The 27,617-nt window shown below is 47.2% G+C and overlaps 2 protein-coding genes and 1 pseudogene across 3 annotated transcripts in view; 2 read left to right on the top strand and 1 right to left on the bottom strand.

Moving 5' to 3' along the window:
* LOC129866095 (fatty acid CoA ligase Acsl3-like) overlaps positions 1 to 14,765 on the top strand; it is a 54,804-nt gene extending 40,039 nt beyond the window's left edge. The window contains exons 3-7 of the mRNA XM_055939265.1: positions 7,803 to 7,877; positions 9,376 to 9,564; positions 10,253 to 10,367; positions 10,449 to 10,606; positions 10,802 to 14,765. Of these exons, the coding sequence (XP_055795240.1) occupies positions 7,803 to 7,877; positions 9,376 to 9,564; positions 10,253 to 10,367; positions 10,449 to 10,606; positions 10,802 to 10,959 (695 nt within the window). The 3' untranslated portion in view covers positions 10,960 to 14,765. The remainder of the gene's footprint in view (positions 1 to 7,802; positions 7,878 to 9,375; positions 9,565 to 10,252; positions 10,368 to 10,448; positions 10,607 to 10,801) is intronic.
* Positions 14,766 to 14,859: 94 nt separating this feature from the next.
* On the top strand, positions 14,860 to 17,085 carry LOC129866103 (potassium voltage-gated channel subfamily E member 4-like; annotated as a pseudogene).
* A 3,063-nt stretch (positions 17,086 to 20,148) lies between these two features.
* The window catches only part of LOC129866100 (uncharacterized), a 32,092-nt gene continuing 24,623 nt past the window's right edge, over positions 20,149 to 27,617 (bottom strand). For both annotated transcript variants that reach the window (XM_055939273.1, XM_055939274.1), the window contains one exon: positions 20,149 to 22,613. In XM_055939273.1, the coding sequence (XP_055795248.1) occupies positions 20,846 to 21,745 (900 nt within the window). In that variant the 5' untranslated portion in view covers positions 21,746 to 22,613 and the 3' untranslated portion in view covers positions 20,149 to 20,845. The remainder of the gene's footprint in view (positions 22,614 to 27,617) is intronic.

The raw sequence follows: 27,617 nt of genomic DNA, 5'->3' as shown, positions 1-27,617 counted from the left end.
GAGAGACTGTAGTGGATACAGAGGGATGGGGTAGGAGGGAGGAGACACTGTAGTAGATACAGAGGGATGGGGTAGGAGGGAGGAGAGACTGTAGTAGATACAGAGGGATGGGGTAGGAGGGAGGAGAGACTGTAGTGGATACAGAGGGATTGGATAGGGTAGGAGGGAGGAGAGACTGTAGTGGATACAGAGGGATTGGATAGGGTAGGAGGGAGGAGAGACTGTAGTGGATACAGAGGGATGGTGTAGGAGGGAGGAGAGACTGTAGTAGATACAGGGGGATGTGGTAGGAGGGAGGAGAGACTGTAGTAGATACAGAGGGATGGGGTAGGAGGGAGGAGAGACTGTAGTAGATACAGAGGGATGGGGTAGGAGGGAGGAGAGACTGTAGTAGATACAGAGGGATGGGGTAGGAGGGAGGAGAGACTGTAGTAGATACAGAGGGATGGGGTAGGAGGGAGGAGAGACTGAAGTAGATACAGAGGGATGGGGTAGGAGGGAGGAGAGACTATAATAGATACATAGGGATGGGGTAGGAGGGAGGAGAGACTGTAGTAGATACAGAGGGATGGGGGTAGGATGGAGGAGAGACTGTAGTAGATACAGAGGGATGGGGTAGGAGGGAGGAGACACTGTAGTAGATACAGAGGGATGGGGTAGGGTGAGGAGAGACTGTAGTAGATACAGAGGGATGGGGTAGGAGGGAGAAGAGACTGTAGTGGATACAGAGGGATTGGATAGGGTAGGAGGGAGGAGAGACTGTAGTGGATACAGAGGGATTGGATAGGGTAGGAGGGAGGAGAGACTGTAGTGGATACAGAGGGATGGGGTAGGAGGGGGGAGAGACTGTAGTGGATACAGAGGGATGGGGTAGGAGGGAGGAGAGACTGTAGTGGATACAGAGGGATGGGGTAGGAGTGAGGAGAGACTGTAGTGGATACAGAGGGATGGGGTAGGAGGGAGGAGAGACTGTAGTGGATACAGAGAGATGGGGTAGGAGGGAGGAGAGACTGTAGTAGATACAGGGGGATGGGGTAGGAGGGAGGAGAGACTGTAGTAGATACAGAGGGATGGGGTAGGAGGGAGGAGAGACTGTAGTGGATACAGAGGGATGGGGTAGGAGGGAGGAGAGACTGTAGTGGATACAGAAAGATGGGGTAGGAGGGAGGAGAGACTGTAGTAGATACAGGGGGATGGGGTAGGAGGGAGGAGAGACTGTAGTAGATACAGAGGGATGGGGTAGGAGGGAGGAGAGACTGTAGTAGATACAGAGGGATGGGGTAGGAGGGAGGAGAGACTGTAGTAGATACAGAGGGATGGGGTAGGAGGGAGGAGAGACTGTAGTAGATACAGAGGGATGGGGTAGGAGGGAGGAGAGACTGTAGTAGATACAGAGGGATGGGGTAGGAGGGAGGAGAGACTGTAGTAGATACAGAGGGATGGGGTAGGGTGAGGAGAGACTGTAGTAGATACAGAGGGATGGGGTAGGGGGGAGGAGAGACTGTAGTAGATACAGAGGGATGGGGTAGGGGGGAGGAGAGACTGTAGTAGATACAGAGAGATGGGGTAGGAGGGAGGAGAGACTGTAGTAGATACAGAGGGATGGGGTAGGAGGGAGGAGAGACTGTAGTGGATACAGAGAGATGGGGTAGGAGGGAGGAGAGACTGTGGTGGATACAGAGGGATGGGGTAGGAGGGAGGAGACACTGTAGTAGATACAGAGAGATGGGGTAGGAGGGAGGAGAGACTGTGGTGGATACAGAGGGATGGGGTAGGAGGGAGGAGACACTGTAGTAGATACAGAGGGATGGGATAGGAGGGAGGAGAGACTGTAGTAGATACAGAGGGATGGGGTAGGAGGGAGGAGAGACTGTAGTGGATACAGAGGGATGGGGTAGGAGGGAGGAGAGACTGTAGTAGATACAGAGGGATAGGGTATGAGGGAGGAGAGACTGTAGTGGATACAGAGGGATGGGGTAGGAGGGAGGAGAGACTAGTAGATACAGAGGGATGGGGTAGGAGGGAGGAGAGACTGTAGTAGATACAGAGGGATGGGGTAGGAGGGAGGAGAGACTGTAGTGGATACAGGGGGATGGGGTAGGAGGGAGGAGAGACTGTAGTGGATACAGAGGGATGGGGTAGGAGGGAGGAGAGACTGTAGTGGATACAGAGGGATTGGATAGGGTAGGAGGGAGGAGAGACTGTAGTAGATACAGAGGGATGGGTAGGAGGGAGGAGAGACTGTAGTGAATACAGAGGGATTGGATAGGGTAGGAGGGAGGAGAGACTGTAGTGGATACAGAGGGATGGGGTAGGAGGGAGGAGAGACTGTAGTAGATACAGAGGGATGGGGTAGGGTGAGGAGAGACTTTAGTAGATACAGAGGGATGGGGTAGGAGGGAGGAGAGACTGTAGTGGATACAGAGGGATTGGATAGGGTAGGAGGGAGGAGAGACTGTAGTGGATACAGAGGGATTGGATAGGGTAGGAGGGAGGAGAGACTGTAGTGGATACAGAGGGATGGGGTAGGAGGGAGGAGACACTGTAGTAGATACAGAGGGATGGGGTAGGAGGGAGGAGAGACTGTAGTAGATACAGAGGGATGGGGTAGGAGGGAGGAGAGACTGTAGGGGATACAGAGGGATGGGGTAGGAGGGAGGAGAGACTGTAGTAGATACAGAGGGATAGGGTAGGAGGGAGGAGAGACTGTAGTGGATACAGAGGGATGGGGTAGGAGGGAGGAGAGACTGTAGTAGATACAGAGGGATGGGGTAGGAGGGAGGAGAGACTGTAGTGGATACAGAGGGATTGGATAGGGTAGGAGGGAGGAGAGACTGTAGTGGATACAGATGGATGGGGTAGGAGGGAGGAGAGACTGTAGTAGATACAGAGGGATGGGGTAGGAGGGAGGAGAGACTGTAGTGGATACAGGGGGATGGGGTAGGAGGGAGGAGAGACTGTAGTGGATACAGAGGGATGGGGTAGGAGGGAGGAGAGACTGTAGTGGATACAGAGGGATTTGAATAGGGTAGGAGGGAGGAGAGACTGTAGTAGATACAGAGGGATGGGGTAGGAGGGAGGAGAGACTGTAGTGGATACAGAGGGATTGGATAGGGTAGGAGGGAGGAGAGACTGTAGTGGATACAGAGGGATGGGGTAGGAGGGAGGAGAGACTTCAGTAGATACAGAGGGATGGGGTAGGAGGGAGGAGAGACTGTAGTAGATACAGAGGGATGGGGTAGGAGGGAGGAGAGACTGTAGTGGATACAGGGGGATGGGGTAGGAGGGAGGGAGGAGAGACTGTAGTAGATACAGAGGGATGGGGTAGGAGGGAGGAGAGACTGTAGTAGATACAGAGGGATGGGGTAGGAGGGAGGAGAGACTGTAGTAGATACAGAGGGATGGGGTAGGAGGGAGGAGAGCATGTAGTAGATACAGAGGGATGGGGTAGGAGGAAGGAGAGACTGTAGTACATGCAGAGGGATGGGGTAGGACGGAGGAGAGACTGTAGTAGATACAGAAGGATGGGGTAGGAGGGAGGAGAGACTGTAGTAGATACAGAGGGATAGGGTAGGAGGGAGGAGAGACTTTAGTGGATACAGAGGGATGGGGTAGGAGGGAGGAGAGACTGTAGTGGATACAGAGGGATGGGGTAGGAGGGAGGAGAGACTGTATTAGGTACAGAGGGATGGGGTAGGAGGGAGGAGAGACTGTAGTAGATACAGAGGGATGGGGTAGGAGGGAGGAGAGACTGTAGTAGATACAGAGGGATGGGGTAGGAGGGAGGAGAGACTATAATAGATACAGAGGGATGGGGTAGGAGGGAGGAGAGACTGTAGTAGATACAGAGGGATGGGGTAGGAGGGAGGAGAGACTGTAGTAGATACAGAGGGATGGGGTAGGGTGAGGAGAGACTTTAGTAGATACAGAGGGATGGGGTAGGAGGGAGGAGAGACTGTAGTGGATACAGAGGGATTGGATAGGGTAGGAGGGAGGAGAGACTGTAGTGGATACAGGGTGATTGGATAGGGTAGGAGGGAGGAGAGACTGTAGTGGATACAGAGGGATGGGGTAGGAGGGAGGAGACACTGTAGTAGATACAGAGGGATGGGGTAGGAGGGAGGAGAGACTGTAGTAGATACAGAGGGATGGGGTAGGAGGGAGGAGAGACTGTAGTGGATACAGAGGGATGGGGTAGGAGGGAGGAGAGACTGTAGTAGATACAGAGGGATAGGGTAGGAGGGAGGAGAGACTGTAGTGGATACAGAGGGATGGGGTAGGAGGGAGGAGAGACTGTAGTAGATACAGAGGGATGGGGTAGGAGGGAGGAGAGACTGTAGTGGATACAGAGGGATTGGATAGGGTAGGAGGGAGGAGAGACTGTAGTGGATACAGATGGATGGGGTAGGAGGGAGGAGAGACTGTAGTAGATACAGAGGGATGGGGTAGGAGGGAGGAGAGACTGTAGTGGATACAGGGGGATGGGGTAGGAGGGAGGAGAGACTGTAGTGGATACAGAGGGATGGGGTAGGAGGGAGGAGAGACTGTAGTGGATACAGAGGGATTGGATAGGGTAGGAGGGAGGAGAGACTGTAGTAGATACAGAGGGATGGGGTAGGAGGGAGGAGAGACTGTAGTGGATACAGAGGGATTGGATAGGGTAGGAGGGAGGAGAGACTGTAGTGGATACAGAGGGATGGGGTAGGACGGAGGAGAGACTGTAGTAGATACAGAGGGATGGGGTAGGAGGGAGGAGAGACTTTAGTAGATACAGAGGGATAGGGTAGGAGGGAGGAGAGACTTTAGTGGATACAGAGGGATGGGGTAGGAGGGAGGAGAGACTGTAGTGGATACAGAGGGATGGGGTAGGAGGGAGGAGAGACTGTATTAGATACAGAGGGATGGGGTAGGAGGGAGGAGAGACTGTAGTAGATACAGAGGGATGGGGTAGGAGGGAGGAGAGACTGTAGTAGATACAGAGGGATGGGGTAGGAGGGAGGAGAGACTATAATAGATACAGAGGGATGGGGTAGGAGGGAGGAGAGACTGTAGTAGATACAGAGGGATGGGGTAGGAGGGAGGAGAGACTGTAGTAGATACAGAGGGATGGGGTAGGAGGGAGGAGAGACTGTAGTAGATACAGAGGGATGGGGTAGGAGGGAGGAGAGACTGTAGTAGATACAGAGGGATTGGGGTAGGAGGGAGGAGAGACTGTAGTGGATACAGAGGGATGGGGTAGGAGGGAGGAGAGACTGTAGTAGATACAGAGGGATGGGGTAGGAGGGAGGAGAGACTGTAGTAGATACAGAGGGATGGGGTAGGAGGGAGGAGAGACTGTAGTAGATACAGAGGGATGGGGTAGGAGGGAGGAGAGACTGTAGTAGATACAGAGGGATGGGGTAGGAGGGAGGAGAGACTGTAGTGGATGAAGAGGGATGGGGTAGGATGGAGGAGAGACTGTAGTGGATACAGAGGGATGGGGTAGGAGGGAGGAGAGACTGTAGTAGATACAGAGGGATGGGGTAGGAGGGAGGAGAGACTGTAGTAGATACAGAGGGATGGGGTAGGAGGGAGGAGAGACTGTAGTAGATACAGAGGGAGGGGGTAGGAGGGAGGAGAGATTGTAGTAGATACAGAGGGATGGGGTAGGAGTGAGGAGAGACTGTAGTAGATAGAGAGGGATGGGGTAGGAGGGAGGAGAGAGTGTAGTAGATACAGAGGGATGGGGTAGGAGGGAGGAGAGACTGTAGTGGATGAAGAGGGATGGGGTAGGAGGGAGGAGAGACTGTACTGGATACAGAGGGATGGGGTAGGAGGGAGGAGAGACTGTAGTAGATACAGAGGGATGGGGTAGGATGGAGGAGAGACTGTAGTGGATACAGAGGGATGGGGTAGGAGGGAGGAGAGACTGTAGTGGATACAGAGGGATGGGGTAGGAGGGAGGAGAGACTGTAGTAGATACAGAGGGATGGGGTAGGAGGGAGGAGAGACTGTAGTAGATACAGAGGGATGGGGTAGGAGGGAGGAGAGACTATAATAGATACAGAGGGATGGGGTAGGAGGGAGGAGAGACTGTAGTAGATACAGAGGGATGGGGTAGGAGGGAGGAGAGACTGTAGTAGATACAGAGGGATGGGGTAGGAGGGAGGAGAGACTGTAGTAGATACAGAGGGATGGGGTAGGAGGGAGGAGAGACTGTAGTAGATACAGAGGGATTGGGGTAGGAGGGAGGAGAGACTGTAGTGGATACAGAGGGATGGGGTAGGAGGGAGGAGAGACTGTAGTAGATACAGAGGGATGGGGTAGGAGGGAGGAGAGACTGTAGTGGATACAGAGGGATGGGGTAGGAGGGAGGAGAGACTGTAGTAGATACAGAGGGATGGGGTAGGATGGAGGAGAGACTGTAGTAGATACAGAGGGATGGTGTAGGAGGGAGAAAAGACTGTAGTGGATGAAGAGGGATGGGGTAGGAGGGAGGAGAGACTGTAGTGGATACAGAGGGATGGGGTAGGAGGGAGGAGAGACTGTAGTAGATACAGAGGGATGGGGTAGGATGGAGGAGAGACTGTAGTGGATACAGAGGGATGGGGTAGGAGGGAGGAGAGACTGTAGTGGATACAGAGGGATGGGGTAGGAGGGAGGAGAGACTGTAGTAGATACAGAGGGATGGGGTAGGAGGGAGGAGAGACTATAATAGATACAGAGGGATGGGGTAGGAGGGAGGAGAGACTGTAGTAGATACAGAGGGATGGGGTAGGAGGGAGGAGAGACTGTAGTAGATACAGAGGGATGGGGTAGGAGGGAGGAGAGACTGTAGTAGATACAGAGGGATGGGGTAGGAGGGAGGAGAGACTGTAGTAGATACAGAGGGATTGGGGTAGGAGGGAGGAGAGACTGTAGTGGATACAGAGGGATTGGGGTAGGAGGGAGGAGAGACTGTAGTAGATACAGAGGGATGGGGTAGGAGGAAGGAGAGACTGTAGTAGATACAGAGGGATGGGGTAGGAGGGAGGAGAGACTGTAGTAGATACAGAGGGATGGGGTAGGATGGAGGAGAGACTGTAGTGGATACAGAGGGATGGGGTAGGAGGGAGGAGAGACTGTAGTTGATACAGAGGGATGGGGTAGGAGGGAGGAGAGACTGTAGTAGATACAGAGGGATGGGGTAGGAGGGAGGAGAGACTGTAGTAGATACAGAGGGATGGGGTAGGAGGGAGGAGAGACTGTAGTAGATACAGAGGGATGGGGTAGAAGGGTGGAGAGACTGTAGTAGATACAGAGGGATGGGGTAGGATGGAGGAGAGACTGTAGTAGATACAGAGGGATAGGGTAGGGGGGAGGAGAGACTGTAGTAGATACAGAGAGATGGGGTAGGGGGAGGAGAAACTGTAGTAGATACAGAGGGATAGGGTAGGATGGAGGAGAGACTGTAGTAGATACAGAGGGATGGGGTAGGAGGGAGGAGAGACTGTAGTGGATACAGAGGGATGGGGTAGGAGAGAGACTAAATTGAAGAGCAGAGTTCTGAAAATCATGGAAATATCCATTATTTCTCCCCAATGCAGTAAAAAACTGCAGTCAGCAGTGATCCATTGCCCAGCATAACTATTAGTTCTGTGTTGTCATTCCTTAGAGATAGGAGAGAGAGCAGGGCCCTGGCAGGGCTACTGTGGTTTGGTTAGGTTACCACGGTAACAGATGGGGATCATTCAGCATCACAGTGCCACTGTGTATTATACAGTGGTCAGTCACTGCAGTTTGGGATGACGATGTGTGTGCGTGTGCGTGTGTCTGCTTTCCAGTGTGGGACTACAGCACAGGGCGAGTTGGAGGTCCGCTCGTTTGTTCTGAAATCAAGCTCAAGGATTGGGTGGAGGGTGAGTGACACAGAAAGACAGGGAGGAAGACCCCTGGGTCTCTTTATCCACACACACACACCCACACAAACCCACACACACACACCCACACACACAAACACACACACTTATGAAAACAATGTCATATAGTTTACCGATCCATCCCACATTATTTACACACACGTCCTAGTCAGTGTGAGAGATGGACAGCGTTTTAGGGGGAAAATCCCTCTTTCATATTTCAACTGCACCATGACCTTGTAAGGAAGCCATTCAGAACACAACTCTTTCCTCTGTACAGTGTTCCATCATACAGTGCCTTCAGAAAGTATTCACACCCCTTCACTTACAAGGTGGGATTAAAATGTATTTGTGATTTTTTGTCAACAATCTATGCAAAATACTCTAATGTCAAAGTGGAAATTTGATTACATAGATATTCAAACCCCTGAGTCAATACATGTTAGAATCACCTTTCTGGGTAAGTCTCTAAGAACTGTGTACACCTGGATTGTACAATATTTGCACATTATTCTTTTAAAAATGTGATTGTTGATAATTGCTAGACAGACATTTTCAAGTATTGCTATAGATTTAAGTCAAAACTGTAAATAGGCCACTCAGGAACATTCAATATTGTCTTGGTAAGCAACTCCAGTGTATATTTGGCCTTGTGTTCAATGTTATTGTCCTGCTAAAATGTGAATTTCTCTCCCAGTGTCTGTTGGAAAGCAGACTGAACAAGGTTTTCCTCTAGGATTTTGCCTGTGCTTAGCGCTATTCCATTTATTTTTATCCTAAAAAACTCCCTAGTCCTTGCCAATGACAAGCATACCCATAACATGATGCAGCCACCATCATGCTTGAAAATATGAATAGTGGTACTCAGTGTTGTGTTGTGTTGGATTTGCCCCAAACATAATGTCTTTACCACATTATTACTTAAGTGCCTTTTTGCAAACCGAATGCATACAGAGAGGTAGTCTTTCAAAAATCATGTTAAACACTATTATTGCACACAGAGAGTCCGTGAAACTTATTATGTGACTTGTTATGCACATTTTTACTCCGTAACTTATTTAGGATAGCCATAACAAAGGGGTTGAATACTTATTGACTCAAGACATTTCAGCTTTTCATTTTTAATTAATTTGTAAAAAAAAAAAATGTTCAACTCTCCACTTTGACATTATGGGGTATTGTGTGTAGGCCAGAGACACAACGTCTATTTCATCCATTTAAATCCAAATTCAAGCTGTAACACAACAAAATGTGGAATAAGTCAAAGGTGTGAATACTTTCTGAAGCGACTGTACATGGTCTATTCTGTGCTAATCGTCTTATCTAATCTAGTTTATTCTGTCCTAGTTTGGACCCCAGAAATAGGACATGCTGTCTGTATTTTATCCACTCTGTGTTTCCTCTGTATTAACAGTACAATCTACTCTCTATATTTCTGTGTCCGTCTACTCTGCTGATGTCGAATTGTCTTTATTTCCTCCCCTGCTCTGTCCTCCAGGTGGCTACCACAGCACAGACACGCCCAACCCACAAGGTGAGATCCTGATTGGCGGGCCCAACGTTACCATGGGTTACTACAAGAATGAGGCCAAGAACCAGGACTTCTTTGTGGACGACAACGGCCAGCGCTGGTTCTGTACGGGAGACATAGGAGAGGTCCATCCTGATGGATGCCTCAAGATCATTGGTGAGGTGCAGGGCTAACACCTCTACCTGAATGTCCTCATTCTCGGTTTCTGAATAAAGAGACGTCTACTCTATTCCAAAGTGTTCCCTTTCACCATGGTTATGCACCCAAGTTCGTATTTGCTAAGATAAACATTTACTTTTGGGCATGTCCATCAAAGGAGGCTGGTGGGAGGAGCTAGAGGAGGACGGGCTCATTGTAATGGCTGGAATGGAATCAATGCAACGGAGTCAAACACATTGTGTTTGATGTGTTTGGCACCATTCCAATGATTCCATTTCAGCCATTATAATAAGCCCGTCCTCCTCTAGCTCCTCCCACCAGCCTCCTCTGATGTCCATATACAGTACCATGTAAAAACCATCCCTGATACCACCTACGTCAGCACACCGCATCAACGTCATGCCAAAACCACTGAAACCCTTCTAAATAACCTATGCCCCTACGTTCATCTATCAGTCTAGCAGGACAGCTCCCAAGAACAACTATTTCTCAATTCCACCTCACTTCTGAGAATTCCTCTTGAGTCGTGTTTACTTTAGACTGACAGAAATCCTAATGCTCTCTGTTGTCTATATCTGTCTGTAAAGATTTGCTGTGCAATGGAAAATGTGCTTTTTCTCCTCCAGTCCTCCCCCCCCCCACACACACACACATGCAGTGTGACAGTGTGTCCCTGTGTCTACAGATCGTAAGAAGGACCTGGTTAAGCTCCAGGCAGGAGAGTATGTGTCTCTGGGGAAGGTGGAGGCCATGCTGAAGAACTGCCCCCTTATAGATAACATCTGTGCCTACGCCAACAGGTGTGTGTGTGTGTGTATGAATCAGTCTATGTAAAAAAACAAAGATATGGTGGTGTCTTCTTAACCGTTATCTCTCTTCAGTGAAGAGATGTACGTGATTGGCTTTGTGGTGCCCAATCAGAAGCATCTGCTGTCGCTAGCGGAGCAGTATTGTATCCGGGGCTCGTGGGAGGAGCTGTGTAACAATGCTGCCATGGAGGGGGTGGTCCTGCAGGTCATCACTGAGGCTGCCCTATCAGGTGAGAGGTCAAAGGTCATCACACCTTGGAGAGAGAGGAGAGGGTGGTTATGCAGTAGATGGAAGTGGTAGTAGTAGATATACGTTAAAGTCTATTTGAAGCTCTACTTTTGTCATCCATTCCTTTTGGTGATTTCTTCGGTTCCACCTCTGACTGGAGTTGTGATGCATTTCTTCTTCTTGTCTGCCTGTGCAGCCCAGCTGGAGCGGTTTGAGATCCCCCGTAAGATCCGTCTGAGCCCCGACCCCTGGACCCCCGAGACGGGCCTAGTGACCGACGCCTTCAAGCTCAAACGCCAACAGCTGAAGAGTAAGTACCAGGACGACATCGAGAGAATGTACGGCGGGAAGTAGGACCAGACCAGACCAGAACCTCTCCAAGCACAGATCCAGCATCTGCCTCAAGCCTCCAAGCTTTTAGCTCCATCCTCCTATCCCCACCAGACCCCCATCCCGGACGAGCCCCCAGAAGCACTCCATTTACTTGAATCTACTTTGTTCTAATGAGACCAAAAAAGATCGACAGAGAGAGAGATAGAGGGAGAGAAATAGATAGAGAAACAGATTGAGAAAGATAGAGGGAGAGAAATAGATAGAGAAACAGATTGAGAAAGATAGAGGGAGAGAAATAGATAGAGAAACAGATTGAGAAAGATAGAGGGAGAGAAATAGATAGAGAAACAGATTGAGAAAGATAGAGGGAGAGAAATAGATAGAGAAACAGATTGAGAAAGATAGAGGGAGAGAAATAGATAGAGAAACAGATTGAGAAAGATAGAGGGAGAGAAATAGATAGAGAAACAGATTGAGAAAGATAGAGGGAGAGAAATAGATAGAGAGACAGATTGAGAAAGATAGAGGGAGAGAAATAGATAGAGAAAGATAGAGGGAGAGAAATAGATAGAGAAACAGATTGAGAAAGATAGAGGGAGAGAAATAGATAGAGAAACAGATTGAGAAAGATAGAGGGAGAGAAATAGATAGAGAAACAGATTGAGAAAGATAGAGGGAGAGAAATAGATAGAGAAACAGATTGAGAAAGATAGAGGGAGAGAAATAGATAGAGAAACAGATTGAGAAAGATAGAGGGAGAGAAATAGCGATATCAAAGAGAGGAGGCTGTGTTGCAACATTTCTACTGTTCCTTCATTTGATGAAATGGCTTTGCTTAAAAATTCAAATCAATAGACAATAAATAAGCCCTGAAGACTGTTAGAGAGAAGGATTAGTTAGGAGAGAGTAAGTAAAGGGTGTTGTTGGAACACCCTAATATCTCCATGTTCATTCCACTTCTGGCCCTCTTTGGAGATGGTTTTCCTTCAGATGTGAGTTATGAGACAGGACAGATAAGGTCATGTTGCCTGTTGATCTATCTCTCTCTCTCTCTCTGTGTGTGTGTGTGTGTGTGTGTGTGTGTGTGTGTGTGTGTGTGTGTGTGTGTGTGTGTGTGTGTGTGTGTGTGTGTGTGTGTGTGTGTGTGTGTGTGTGTGTGTGTGTGTGTGTGTGTGTGTGTGTGTGTGTGCGACAAGAACTGGAGGAGAAACAGCACATTTTCCGTTGCCTGTTGAGCTCATGTCTGGTAGTGGTCCCGTGTGGCTCAGTTGGTACAGCATGGCACATGCCTGGGTTGTGGGTTTGATTCCAACGGGGGACCAGTACCAATGAAAATGTATGCACTATGTAAGTCGCTCTGGATAAAATCGTCTGCTAAATGACTAGTGAGTGTTGTTGACCGTTATTGAAGCTCAGGTTGGTTGGAAAACATTGTTTTAACACCAATTCCCTTCTGTCTGAGGGTGTCAGGAATGCTAAGCCATGAGAGCCTGTAGAGTGTAAGTACCATTAACATTGCAATTAATAGCTGTTGTTTAATTATTCGTTTTTCTCCTTTAATTCTGTGATTCTGTCCACATTAGTCTAGAGTCCTCATTGGCTGATTCTCTCTACAAGTTCCAAATCCAGGGCTCCTCGTTGGCTAATTCTCAGCCCTGTTCCTGAAGCCAGGTTTTTCCATTGCTTTTTCTCTGGTTTATTTCAGAACCTAGTTCTGCCCGGAGACTAGTCTTATTGGCTGCAACTAGCTGTCGTCGTTTCTTTTTGTTGTGGTTGTTCTGTTTTGTTGATCCTGTTTCTCCTGCTTAGTGAGGCTTTAGCACTGTGATTTATATTAGATTCGCATCTGCCCATCTGATCCTACTGGCACAAAGTCAACAGAAGGTTCAGAGAGACTAAGATAATTACTTTATTGTGCCCAAGGGGAAATGTGTGTTGTTGCTAGGGCAGGGAAATGTTGAGAAAAAAACTTTTGAGGTGAATATACACAACATGGACAAAAGTATGTGGACACCTGCTCGTCAAACATTTCTTTCCAAAATCATGGGTATTAATATGGAGTTGGTCCCCTCTTTACTGCTATAACAGCCTCCATTCTTCTGGGAAGGCTTTCCACTAGATGTTGGAACATTGCTGCTATAACAGCCTCCATTCTTCTGGGAAGACTTTCCACTAGATGTTGGAACATTGCTGCTATAACAGCCTCCATTCTTCTGGGAAGGCTTTCCACTAGATGTTGGAACATTGCTGCGGGGACTTGCTTCCATTCAGCCACAAGAGCATTACTAAGGTCGGAACTGATGTTGGGCGATTAGGCCTGGCTCACAGTCGGCATTCCAATTCTCCACAATGGTGTTCAATGGGGTTGAGGTCAGGGCTCTGTGCAGGCCAGTCAAGTTCTTCCACACCATTCTTGACAAACCATTTCTGTATGGACCTCGCCTTGTGCACGGGGGGATTGTCACGCTGAAACAGGAAAGGGCCTTCCCCAAACTGTTGCCACAAAATTGGAACCACAGAATTGTCTAGAATGGCATTGTATGCTGTAGCGTTAAGATTTCCCTTCACTAGAACTAAGGGGTCTAGCCCGAACCATGAAAAACAGCCCCAGACCATTATTCCTCCTCCACCATTGGCAACTCAAGCAGACCAGATATTTGATGAACTGACTTGTTGGAAAGGTGGCATCCCTATCACGGTGCCACGTTGAAAATCATTGAGTTGGGCCCTTCTACTGTCAATGTTTGTCTATGGAGATTGTATGGCTGTGTGCTCAATTTTATAATTTTATATATATATGTGGCTGAAATAGCCGAATCCACTCATTTGAAGGGGTGACAACATACTTTTGGCCATGTAGTGTATGTATTTCAGAACTTTCCCTTGCCATTTCTGTCATTAATACAATTGTTATTATTAATGATAATGCCAATTAATAATACTCTTGTCATAAACTCATAATGTTTGTAAGAAATATGTAGATTGGTGAATACCATTTTCTTTCAGTTGTAGAAAACATATTTGTACTCTGTTATAGGTGTGCACTTACGTGAACCACACATTCACTAATGTAAGAGCTGTCGTTCTAGAACCACTGCCATGCTTGGACTAAACAGTAGGCCATATGATAATATAACATTTGGACCAAACTAAGGTAGGATTACTTGGCCGACGGCAAGAAGAGATGCACACAAAACACTTCCGTACAACAGTTGAGAATTTAAAGATTTTAGTTAAGAGCTCAGCTTCAGCATTTATTTGTGTGTGTGTGTGTGTGTGTGTGTGTGTGTGTGTGTGTGTGTGTGTGTGTGTGTGTGTGTGTGTGTGTGTGTGTGTGTGCGCGCTCTCACACTTGAAAAGGCCATTCCTTGTATGTTGTTGAATGTGATACACCACAGCAAAATATGGCCTCAAGCTTTCCTAAATGGTACAAACATTGCTCTGTAGAACATCATTCCACACATGACACCTGTTGCCTTTTCTTGTGATTTCAAGTGGATAACTACATATAGGAAATATTTTAATAACAATGCTGTACACGGTAATGAAATATATAGTTTCTTGACAGTATGTGTTACTGTAACCCAGACTAACATGCATTTCGGATGTTTTCCTGTATACTGTACACACAGTATATGAGGGGCAGTGATCACTGAAAAAGGAATATGTTAAATCTATTGAAGCTTTATAATATAGACCCGTTTTGGAACTCCTCCCTGTTTGTCTGGGGAATCTGCCTTGTAACATAAGTGCATCAATTGTATTTATTAGTAATTTGCCTTGGAATTAATTACATGAAGAAATAAATAAAGATTGTGTTTGGTCTATCAGAGCTGTCCTGCGTTATTTGAGAGCAAATTGAGGAATTAAGCTGTTCTCCATTATGTCGTCCATTACAATTAGACCCATAATAAAGCAGTGATTGGTGACACACGTTAGGTGGTTATGATGATGATGACTGCGTGAGAAAGTTCTGTTTGAGCTGTAAGAACGAACTCTTTGAACTTCATTTATCCAATAAGCATTTGTCATTGCCTACTAATTTGAGGCAAACATTTCCAAACCCTTCCCTTTAGCACTATCCAAGACAATAGTGTCCCCCCCGAAATTTGTGTCCACTCCAAAATTTGACATTGGGCCAAAACTTGCCTCTCGACTACAGTCCCCTCACGTGATTGGTGACGTCCCAAGGTCGCTATATAAATATTCCCATGCACTTGGATCTCCTATTACATTCGATAGGCGCACACTCCCACGAGGACACGGATCACACAGCTGGGTTCACATGTTCCACAGTTCTGTTGCTGGGTAAGTTGGATAAGTAGTGTATCATTAGTAACAATAGGCCATTAACTAAGTTATGTCTTATAAAAGTTTCATTTGGCTATAATTCTTAAAAGTGTGGGTAAAGAAACAATATCATAACCTCTGTAATTTATCTATTTTTACAGGAAACTTTTTATTCCACCTCATAAACTCAACTGAGGATGGAGAAGTCACACAACTTCACAACGCCCCAAGTTCTTCCCCTGCAGAGCGCTAATGATGCTTCCCAAACCGACAAAAGCAGTGGCAACGCATACGTGTACATTTTTATAGTAATCTCCTTCTATGGAGTCTTCCTCGTTGGTATAATGCTGGGCTATGTTCGCTCCAAAAGGCGGGAGAAGAGAAGGTCGAACGTTTTTACGCGCCTGGTGCACGAGGAGGAGCAGCGGGAATGGGGCGCGCTGAAAAAGAAGCACAGCATCACCATGACCTCCTTCCAGGTATCGCTTCCCTTCTCCGCGGGGAGCCAGGATGTCAATGAAGGAAGGGTCCTGGGCTCCCCTTTGGCCTGCGCCCTGTTCTCCATTGAACAAACCAGTGTCAGTTCACTGTGCTCCTCCGCCGACGCGCGCTTTGCCATCGAGGAGGAGTCGGACAGCGGGACCGCGGAGGGACCGGACGAGACCCTGAAGGGCAGTTCTACTGACAACAGCGACGACTCCGCCGAGATACAGATACTCGGAGAGGAACTGTGACGCTCAGAACAGATGGTGAGAGGGGGAATAAACGCAAAAAACTGTAGACTTTCCATCCCTCTACGTCATATAGGAAATACGTGGAGAAGTTAAAGACTGGTAAAGTTTAGCTTGACATATGGAACAATTGCTCTCTAACCATCCGGTTCTGAGCATTGAAACGTACCTGGAACCCACTTGAAATATATTTTCTGTAACGAAATCCTCTTAAGAAGTAGCCTAATGATTTCACTGTGCAGTGTTCATAATGTCTATGTAGGTTTACTTGGGGTTGTTGTGTAAATTGAAGAGAAGAAAAAAAACTTGGAAAAAAATAATCATCTGTTTAAGAGATTTAAGAGATATGGTTCTCTCTTCTTACTCTTCTTGGGAAATACATGTTTTTATTTTGAAAAACGTTGTTACAATATCTTGTTTTCTCCAAAAGGGGGCAGTGCTGCAGTAGTTTTACACCACCTGTTGCTGGGGCACACCAGTAATTTCAGTAGAATCAACACAACATGGGGTTTACCGTCCTGTCCTTGCATTGTCTTATTTGTTCTGAAGTGTTGACATACTAATTTAGAAAATAATAAGCTATTTTTTCAGGCAGTTAGCTGATTATTTATTTTGACTTATTTACATTTACATAATTTAGCACAATTAGCAGACACTCTTATCCAAAGCCACTTAAAGGAGAAAACAGGGTTAAGTACCTTGCTCAAGGGCACATTGCCAGATCTTTCACCTAGTTGGCTCGGAGATTCGAACCAGCACCCTATATCTGACTATATCATCATACGGTAAGATTAGGCAAAACCATCCCACCCACTGCAGATCTTCCCATGTGATAGGAGTCCTGGGAAAGAGCATGAAGAATGCTGGTATTTCTCCCAATCGCTATGACGACAACGCTTCTACAGCCCATCCCCCTCCAAGCTCCCACACACCATACCATATCAGCCCTGCTGCAGGCCATAATGCTCACAACTCACTCCATTGACAACATGCCAAACCAAAGTGAGGTAGAACAATAGTGTGAAAGAAAAGGAATGTATTTTATGATGCTAATTAGAATGTAATGGACAATAAACAAAAGTGAAATAAACAATAAAAAATGAACATTATACAAGTTCCAAAATAATAGACATTTCAAATGTCATATTATGTCTATATACAGTGTTGTAATGATGTGCAAATAGTTAAAGTACCAAAGGAAAAATAAAAAAATATAGTTGAAGTCGGAAATTTACATACACCTTAGCCAAATACATTTGAACTCAGTTTTTCACATATCCTGACATTTAATCCGAGTAAAAATGCCCTGTTTTAGGTCAGTTAGGATCACCACTTTATTTTAAGAATGTGAAATGTCAGAATAATAGTAGAGAGAATTATTTCTTTCAGCTTTTATTTCTTTCATCACATTCCCAGTGGGTCAGAAGTTTACATACACTCAATTAGTATTTGGTAGCATTGCCTTTAAATTGTTTAACTTGGGTCAAACGTTTAAGGTAGCCAGCCTTCCACAAGCTTCCCACAATAAGTTGGGTGAATTTTGGCCCATCTCATTTGTCTTGATCACATTGAGGGAGAGGTTGTCGTCCTGGCACCACACGGTCAGGTCTCTGACCTCCTCCCTATAGGCTGTCTCGTTGTTGACGATGATCAGGCCTACCACTGTTGTGTCATCGGCAAATTGAATGATGGTGTTGGAGTCGTGCCTGGCCGTGCAGTCATGAGAGAACAGGGAGTACAGGAGGGGGCTGAGCATGCACGCCTGAGTGGCCCCTGTGTTGAGGATCAGCGTGGCGGATGTGTTATTATCTACCCTTACCACCCGGGGGGCGGCCCGTCGGGAAGTCCATGATCCAGTTGCAGAGGGAGGTGTTAAGTCCCAGGGTCCTTAGCTTATTGATGAGCTTTGAGGGCAGTATGGTGTTGAACGCTGATCTGTAGTCAATGAATAGCACTCTCACATAGGTGTTCCTTTTGTCCAGGTGGGAAAGGGCAGTGTGGAGTGCAATAAAGACTGCATCATCTGTCAATCTGTTGGGGCGGTATGCAATTTGGAGTGGGTCTAGGGTTTCTGGGATGATGGTGTTGATGTGAGCCATGACCAGCCTTTCAAAGCACTTCTTGGCTACAGACGTGAGTGCTTCGGGTCGGTAGTCAATTAGGCAGGCTACCTTAGTGTTCTTGGGCACAGGCACTATGGTGGTCTGCTTAAAACATGTTTGGTATTACAGACTCGGACAGGGAGAGGTTGAAAATGTCAGTGAAGACACTTGCTAGTTGGTCAGCGCATGCTCGCAGTACACGTCCTGGTAATCAGTCTGGCCCTGCGGCCTTGTGAATGTTGACCTGTCTTAATCTAACTAGGGGGCGCAATTTGAACATTTGGCAAAATATGCGTACCCATTTTAAACTGCCTATTTCTCAGCCCCCGAAACTAGAATATGCATATAAATTTCAAGCAGGAAGTGGCACTCATTTTGAGAGCTCTAGATATGTGAGATATGTGAGAAACACCCTGTAGTTGGATCAAAAACAACGTTTGACATGTTTATGTGGACATTATGGATATAATTTGGCATTTTTTCCACCGTTGTCGTGAACGCTTTTTTCGGTGATTTACTTGTGATGACGCATCAAACAAACGGAGGTATTTGGATATAAAACATATCTTTATGGAACAAAAGGAACACTAACTGTCTAACTGGGAGTCTCGTGAGTGAAATCAACCGAAGATCAACAAAGGTAAACGATTAATTTGATTGCTTTGCTGGTTTTTGTTACCGAGTTACCTGGCGCTAGCTGTTCTTATTGTTTTGTCGAGCGATCGATACATTTACACAAATGCAAGTATTGCTTTTGCTGGAAAGCATAATTTCAAAATCTGAGAAGACAGATGGATTAACAAAAGGCTACGCTGTGTTTTGCAATATTGCACTTGTGATTTCAGGAAATTATATTTTATGATTACCCTCTGAAGCTAGGCTACGCTATGCTAGTCAGGGTTTTCAATGACAGAAATCCCGGTTTTCAGAAAGGTTATTAAGGTCTTACTCACATCGGCTGCGGAGAGCGTGATCAGTCTTCCGGTACAGCTGGTTCTCTCATGCATGTTTCAGTGTTATTTGCCTTGAAGCGAGCATAGAAGTAGTTTAGCTCGTCCGGTAGGCTCGTGTCACTGGGCAGCTCTCAGCTGTGCTTCCCTTTGTAGTTTGTAATGGTTTGCAGGCCCTGCCACATCCGACATATATAAAGTATATGTTATATATGTTGCCTCTCTCTCTCTCTTTATCTCTCTCCCTCTCTCTCTGCCCCTCTTCTCTCTCCCACCCTCTATCCCCCCCTCTCTCCATTTCCCCCTTCTCTCTCTCTCTCTCTCTCTCTCTTTATCTCTCTCCCTCTCCCCCCCTCTCTCTCTCTCCCCTCTCTCCATTCCCCCCCTCTCTCTCTCTTTATCTCTCTCCCCCCCTCTCCCCCTCTCTCTCCATCTCCCCCCTCTCACTCTCTTTCTTTCTCCCCTCTTACTCCCCCCCCTCTCTCTCTCTCTCAGGTTAAGTTGACATATATACAATCACAAAAACTAGTTGAGGCGTACTAAATCCTATTTCCTGAGCACCTTAAACGTAACTGAATTATGAATGTGAAATAGTTTCGGGGAAAATTCATACATTATACACAAGGAAGTTGAGGCAGGGTTAATGCTGTTGTCTACCTAATGCTATTCCACAAATGAACCATTCCTAATTATTGATAGTGTAGACACCTCAGTGTGCAGCATAAAGTAGAACTACAGCTGTAGGAATGTTTGGGCTCATGTCTTTTTAATAAGGGACAAGAAGAGAGATAGGGTCAGTGAAAGAAAGAGCCGGACATGGAGGTGGAACTAGAAGCTGCAGTGGTGAAATTAAAAGTGAGAGCCAGTGAGAAAAAGAAAGAAAGAGAAAGAGGAAGAGAGAGAGAAATAGAGTGACACACACACAGAGCGAGCAAGAGAGCGAGAGAGAGACAATGCGTAGCAGCATGATACAACAGGATGTGTCTAAATAGCCTCCTCCACCACTGGGAGCTGAGGATTTTGAGTCCTGCCTACGTCCTCCTGCGCCCTGCGCTCTGCCCACATATGCAGAATGAATTTGGTTTTAAATGAGTCACTCTGACCTAGCATTGTGGATCCTTCCACTCCTTCTTTCAGTTCAATTCAAAGGGCTTTATTGGCATGGGAAACAAATGTTTACATTGCCAAAGCATATATTTACATTGCCAAAGATAATAAACAAAAGTAAAAAATGTACAGTAAACATTATACTCACAAGTTTCAAAGGAATAGACATTTCAAATGTCATTATGTCTATATACCGTGTTGTAATGATGTGCAAATAGTTAAAGTACAAAAGGGAAAATAAATAAACATAAATATGGGTTGTATTTACAATGGTGTTTGTTCTTCACTGGTTGACCTATTCTTGTGGCAACAGGTCTGTAATGATTCTCATCTGGTGAAGGAGAAGAGGACCAAAATGCAGCGTGGTAAGTGTTCGTCATAATTTAATTGAAAACAGAACACTACACAAAATAACAACGAGGAGAAAACGAAACAGTTCTCCAAGGTGAACAGACACTATACAGAAAATAAACACCCACTACCAAAATGGGGAAAACAGGCTACCTAAGTATGATTCTCAATCAGAGACAATGATCGACAGCTGCCTCTGATTGAGAACCATACCAGGCCAAACACAGAAATACAATAACATAGAAAAAAGAACATAGACTACCCACCCCAACTCCCACCCTGACCAAACTAACACAAAGACATAAAAAAGGAACTAAGGGCAGAACGTGACAGTACCCCCTCCCAAAGGTGCAGACTCCGGCCGCAAAACCTGAACCTATAGGGGAGGGTCTGGGTGGGCGTCTGTCCGCGGTGGCGGCTCTGGCGTGGGACCTGGACCCCACTCCACCATAGTCTTTGTCCGCTTAAGTGGCGCATTTGGAGCGGCGACCCTCGCCGCCGACCTCGGACTGGGGACCCTTGCAGTGGGCCCCGAATAGATGGGAGACTCCGGCAGCGCCGGACAGGCGGGAGACTCCGGCCTAGCCATAGTGAAGGGCGACTCCGGCAGCTCCGTAGTGAAGGGCAACTCCGGCAGCTCCTGACTGACAGGCGGCTCCGGCAGCTCCTGACTGACGGGCGGCTCCGGCAGCTCCTGACTGACGGGCGGCTCCGGCAGCTCAGGACAGACGGGCGGCTCTGGCAGCTCCTGACTGACGGGCGGCTCTGGCAGCTCAGGACAGACGGGCGGTTCTCGCTGCTCCGGACAGGAGGGAGACTCTGGCTGCTCCGGACCGGAGGGCGACGCTGGAGGCTCCGGACTAGAGGGCGTCGCTGGAGGCTCCGGACTAGAGGGCGATGCTGGAGGCTCCGGACTAGAGGGTGACGCTGGAGGCTCCGGACTAGAAGACGTTGCTGGAGGCTCCGGACTGCTGGGCGTCGCTGGAGGCTCCGGACTAGAGGGCGATGCTGGAGGTTCCGGACTAGAGGGCGACGCTGGAGGCTCCGGACTAGAAGGCGTTGCTGGAGGCTCCGGACTGACGTCCCTCATTGGAGGCCTCGTGCCATGGATCCTTACCGGAGGCTTCGTGCCATGGATCCTCATTGGAGGCTTCGTGCCATGGATCATCACAGGAGGCTTCGTGCCATGGATCATCACTGGAGGCATCTTGCCATGGATCATCACTGGAGGCTTCGTGCCATGGATTATCACTGGAGGCTTCTTGCCATGGATCATCACTGGAGGCTTCGTGCCATGGATTATCACTGGAGGCTTCTTGCCATGGATTATCACTGGAGGCTTTGTGCCATGGATTATCACTGGAGGCTTCTTGCCATGGATTATCACTGGAATGGAGATACACACAGGATGCCTGGCTCTGGGAGAAGGCACAGGACTCACCAGGCTGGGGAGACATGCAGGAGGGTTAGTGCTTAGCACAGGCACAGAACTCACCAGGCTGGGGAGACATGCAGGAGGCCTTGTCCTTGGCCGAGGCACCGGATACACTGGACCGTGGAGGCGCACTGGCGGTCTCGAGTGCAGAGCTAGCACCACTCGTCCTGGCTGGATCCCCCTGTAGCCCGGCAAGTGCGGGGAGTTGGAACAGGCCGCACTGGGCTGTGCTGGCGAACTGGAGACACCGTGCGTAGGGCTGGTGCAGTATACCCCGGGCCGAGGAGACGCACTGGAGACGCATCCCTCCTGGCTCGATGCCCACTCTAGCCCGGCCGATTCGAGGAGCTGCGATGTAGCGCACCGGGCTGTGCGTGCGCACTGGGGACACCTTCCGCTTCTCCGCAAAACATGGTTTCTGCCCAGTCACTCTCTCGCCACGGTAAGCACAGGGAGTTGGCTCAGGTCTCCTACCTGAGTCTGCCAATCAAAAAAATCTGGGGCTGCCTCTCGTGCCCGTTACCTCGTGCCAATTCCTCGTAGTGGCGCCGCTCCGCTCTAGCTGCCTCCAGCTCCTCTTTCGGACGGCGATACTCCCCCGGCTGTGCCCAGGGTCCTTTTCCGTCCAAAATTTCCTCCCATGTCCAGGAGTCCATGTTCCCACGCTGCTTGGTCCTTTGTTGGTGGATGTTTCTGTAACGATTCTCGTCTGGTGAAGGGGAAGAGGACCAAAATGCAGCGTGGTAAGTGTTCGTTACAATTTAATTGAAAACAGAACACTACACAAAATAACAACGAGGAGAAAACGAAACAGTTCTGCAAGGAAATAAACACCCACAACCAAATGGGGAAAACAGGCTACCTAAGTATGATTCTCAATCAGAGACAATGATCGACAGCTGCCTCTGACTGAGAACCATACCAGGCCAAACACAGAAATACAATAACATAGAAAAAAGAACATAGACTACCCACCCCAACTCACGCCCTGACCAAACTAACACAAAGACATAAAAAAGGAACTAAGGTCAGAACGTGACAAGGTCACACATTTGCTGTTTATCCCATTTTGTGAATTTTTGGCTGGTGAGCGGACCCCAGACCTCACAACCATAAAGGGCAATGGGTTCTATAACTGATTCAAGTATTTTTAGCCAGATCCTAATTGGGATGTCGAATTTCATGTTCCTTTTGATGGCATAGAAGGTGCTTTTTGCTGTACTTTGTCTCTCAGATCGTTCACAGCTTTGTGGAAGTTACCTGTGGTGCTGATGTTTAGGCCGAGGTATGTATCATTTTTTTGTGTGCTCTTGGGCAATGCCGTCTAGAGATTGAGATTTACTGTCAGGGCCCAGGTCTGACAGAATCTGTGCATAAGATCGAGGTGCTGCTCTCCTTGGTTGGGGACAGAAGCACCATATCATCAGCAAACAGTAAACATTTGACTTCAGATTCTAGTAGGGTGAGGCCGGATGCTGTAGACTGTTCTAGTGCCCTCGCCAATTCGATAATATATATACACTACCGTTCAAAAGTTTGGGGTCACTTAGAAATGTCCTTGTTTTTGAAAGAAAAGCAAATTTTTTGTCCATGAAAATAACATCAAATTGATCAGAAATACAGTGTAGACATTGTTAATGTTGAAAATGACTATTGTAGCTGGAAACAGCAGATTTTTTTATGGAATATCTACATAGGTGTACAGAGGCCCATTATCAGCAACCATCACTCCTGTGTTCCAATGGCACGTTGTGTTAGCTAATCGAAGTTTATCATTTTAAAAGGCTAATTGTTCATTAGAAAACTCTTTTGCAATTATGTTAGCACAGCTGGAAACTGTTGTGCTGAATAAAGAAGCAATAAAACTGTCCTTCTTTAGACTAGTTGAGTATCTGGAGCATCAGCATTTGTGGGTTTGGTTACAGGCTCAAAATGGCCAGAAAAAAAGCACTTTCTTCTGAAACTCATCAGTCTATTCTTGTTCTGAGAAATGAAGGCTATTCCATGCAAGAAATTGCATAGAAACTGAAGATCTCGTACAACGCTATGTACTACTCCCTTCACAGAACTGTGCAAACTGGCTCTAACCAGATTAGAAAGAGGAGTGGGAGGCCCTGGTGCACAACTGAGCAAGAGGCCAAGTACATTAGAGTGTCTAGTTTGATAAACAGATGTCTCACAAGTCCTCAACTGGCAGCTTCATTAAATAGTATCCACAAAACACCAGTCTCAATGTCAACAGTGAAGAGGCGACTCCGGGATGCTGGCCTTCTAGGCAGAGTTGCAAAGAAAAAGCCATATCTCAGACTGGCCAATAAAAATGTAATATTAAGATGGGCAAAATAACACAGACACTGGACAGAGGAACTCAGCCTAGAAGGCCAGCATCCCGGAGTCGCCTCTTCACTGTTGACGTTGAGACTGGTGTTTTTCGGGTACTATTTAATGAAGCTGCCAGTTGATGACTTGTGAGGCGTCTGTTTCTCAAACTAGACACTCTAATGTACTTGTCCTCTTGCTCAGTTGTGCACCGGGGCCTCCCACTGAATACAACCTTACAGTGAAATGCTTACTTACGAGCCCCTAACCAACAGTGCAGTTTCAAAAATACGGATAAGAATAAGAGATGAAAGTAAGAAGTAATTAAAGAGCAGCTGTAAAAACAACAATATATACAGGGGGGTGCCGATACAGAGTCAATGTGCGGGGGCACCGGTTATTTGAGGTAGTATGTACATGTAAGTAGAGTTGATTAAAGTTTCTATGCATAGATGACAACAGAGAGTGGCAGTGGTATGGAGAGGGGAGGACTGGGAGGGGGGTGCAAATAGTCTGGCTAGCCCTTTGACTAGATGTTCAGGAGTCTTATGGCTTGGGGGTAGAAGCTGTTTAGAAGCCTCTTGGACCTAGACTTGGCGCTCAGGTATCGCTTGCCGTGTGGTAGCAGAGAGAACAGTCTATGACCAGGGTGGCTGGAGTCTTTGACAATTTTTAGGTCCTTCCTCTGACACCACCTGGTAAAGAGGTCCTGGATGGGAGGAAGCTTGGCCCCAGTGATGTACTGGGCCGTTCGCACTACCCTCTGTAGTGCCTTGCGGTCGGAGGCCGAGCAGTTGCCATACAGGACAGTGATGCAACCAGTCAGGATGCTCTCGATGGTGCAGCTGTAGAACCTTTTGAGGATCTGAGGACCCATGCAAAATCTTTTCAGTCTCCTGAGGGGGAATAGGTTTTGTCGTGCCCGCTTTACTACTGTCATGGTGTGCTTGGACCATGTTAGTTTGTTGGTGATTTGGACACCAAGGAACTTGAAGCTCTCAACCTGCTCCACTGCAGCCCCGTTGATCGTAATGGGGGCATGCTCAGTCCTCTTTTTCCTGTTGTCCACAATCTTCTCCTTAGTCTTGATCACATTGAGGGAGAGGTTGTCGTCCTGGCACCACACGGTCAGGTCTCTGACCTCCTCCCTATAGGCTGTCTCGTTGTTGTCGATGATCAGGCCTACCACTGTTGTGTCATCGGCAAATTGAATGATGGTGTTGGAGTCGCGCCTGGCCGTGCAGTCATGAGTGAACAGGGAGTACAGGCGGGGGCTGAGCATGCATGCCTGAGTGGCCCCTGTGTTGAGGATCAGCGTGGCGGATGTGTTATTATCTACCCTTACCACCTGGGGGGCGGCCCGTCAGGAAGTCCATGATCCAGTTGCAGAGGGAGGTGTTAAGTCCCAGGGTCCTTAGCTTATTGATGAGCTTTGAGGGCAGTATGGTGTTGAACGCTGATCTGTAGTCAATGAATAGCACTCTCACATAGGTGTTCCTTTTGTCCAGGTGGGAAAGGGCAGTGTGGAGTGCAATAAAGACTGCATCATCTGTCAATCTGTTGGGGCGGTATGCAATTTGGAGTGGGTCTAGGGTTTCTGGGATGATGGTGTTGATGTGAGCCATGACCAGCCTTTCAAAGCACTTCTTGGCTACAGACGTAAGTGCTTCGGGTCGGTAGTCAATTAGGCAGGTTACCTTAGTGTTCTTGGGCACAGGCACTATGGTGGTCTGCTTAAAACATGTTTGGTATTACAGACTCGGACAGGGAGAGGTTGAAAATGTTAGTGAAGACACTTGCTAGTTGGTCAGCGCATGCTCGCAGTACACGTCCTGGTAATCAGTCTGGCCCTGCGGCCTTGTGAATGTTGACCTGTCTTAATCTAACTAGGGGGCGCAATTTTAACATTTGGCAAAATATGCGTACCCATTTTAAACTGCCTATTTCTCAGCCCCCGAAACTAGAATATGCATATAAATTTCAAGCAGGAAGTGGCACTCATTTTGAGAGCTCTAGATATGTGAGATATGTGAGAAACACCCTGTAGTTGGATCAAAAACAACGTTTGACATGTTTATGTGGACATTATGGATATAATTTGGCATTTTTTCCACCGTTGTCGTGAACGCTTTTTCCGGTGATTTACTTGTGATGACGCATCAAACAAACGGAGGTATTTGGATATAAAACATATCTTTATGGAACAAAAGGAACATTTGCTGTCTAACTGGGAGTCTCGTGAGTGAAATCAACCGAAGATCAACAAAGGTAAACGATTAATTTGATTGCTTTGCTGGTTTTTGTTACCGAGTTACCTGGCGCTAGCTGTTCTTATTGTTTTGTCGAGCGATCGATACATTTACACAAATGCAAGTATTGCTTTCGCTGGAAAGCATAATTTCAAAATCTGAGACGACAGATGCATTAACAAAAGGCTACGCTGTGTTTTGCAATATTGCACTTGTGATTTCAGGAAATTATATTTTATGATTACCCTCTGAAGCTAGGCTACGCTATGCTAGTCAGGGTTTTTAATGACAGAAATCCTGGATTTCAGAAAGGTTATTAAGGTCTTACTCACATCGGCTTTGGAGTGCGTGATCAGTCTTCCGGTACAGCTGGTTCTCTCATGCATGTTTCAGTGTTATTTGCCTTGAAGCGAGCATAGAAGTAGTTTAGCTCGTCCGGTAGGCTCGTGTCACTGGGCAGCTCTCGACTGTGCTTCCCTTTGTAGTTTGTAATGGTTTGCAGGCCCTGCCACATCCGACATATATAAAGTATATGTTATATATGTTGCCTCTCTCTCTCTCTTTATCTCTCTCCCTCTCTCTCTGCCCCTCTTCTCTCTCCCCCCCTCTCTCACCCCCTCTCTCCATTTCCCCCTTCTCTCTCTCTTTATCTCTCCCCCCCCTCTCTCTCTCCCCCCTCTCTCCACCCCCCCCTCTCTCTCTCAGGTTAAGTTGACATATATACAATCACAAAAACTAGTTGAGGCGTACTAAATCCTATTTCCTGAGCACCTTAAACGTAACTGAATTATGAATGTGAAATAGTTTCGGGGAAAATTCATACATTATACACAAGGAAGTTGAGGCAGGGTTAATGCTGTTGTCTACCTAATGCTATTCCACAAATGAACCATTCCTAATTATTGATAGTGTAGACACCTCAGTGTGCAGCATAAAGTAGAACTACAGCTGTAGGAATGTTTGGGCTCATGTCTTTTTAACCTCTAACGCCTACCAAACCCGGATCCGGGAGCCCCCCCATCACAAAAGCTGACTAGCATAGCCTAGCCTAAAGCCACAGGGATATCATATAATAAAATGTTCATGAAATCACAAGTCCAAGACACCAAATGAAAGATACACATCTTGTGAATAAAGCCATCATT

Source organism: Salvelinus fontinalis, chromosome 11 (genome assembly GCF_029448725.1).
Source record: "Salvelinus fontinalis isolate EN_2023a chromosome 11, ASM2944872v1, whole genome shotgun sequence".
Classification (NCBI taxonomy): domain Eukaryota; kingdom Metazoa; phylum Chordata; class Actinopteri; order Salmoniformes; family Salmonidae; genus Salvelinus; species Salvelinus fontinalis.
This window is presented reverse-complemented; position numbering and strand designations above follow the sequence as displayed.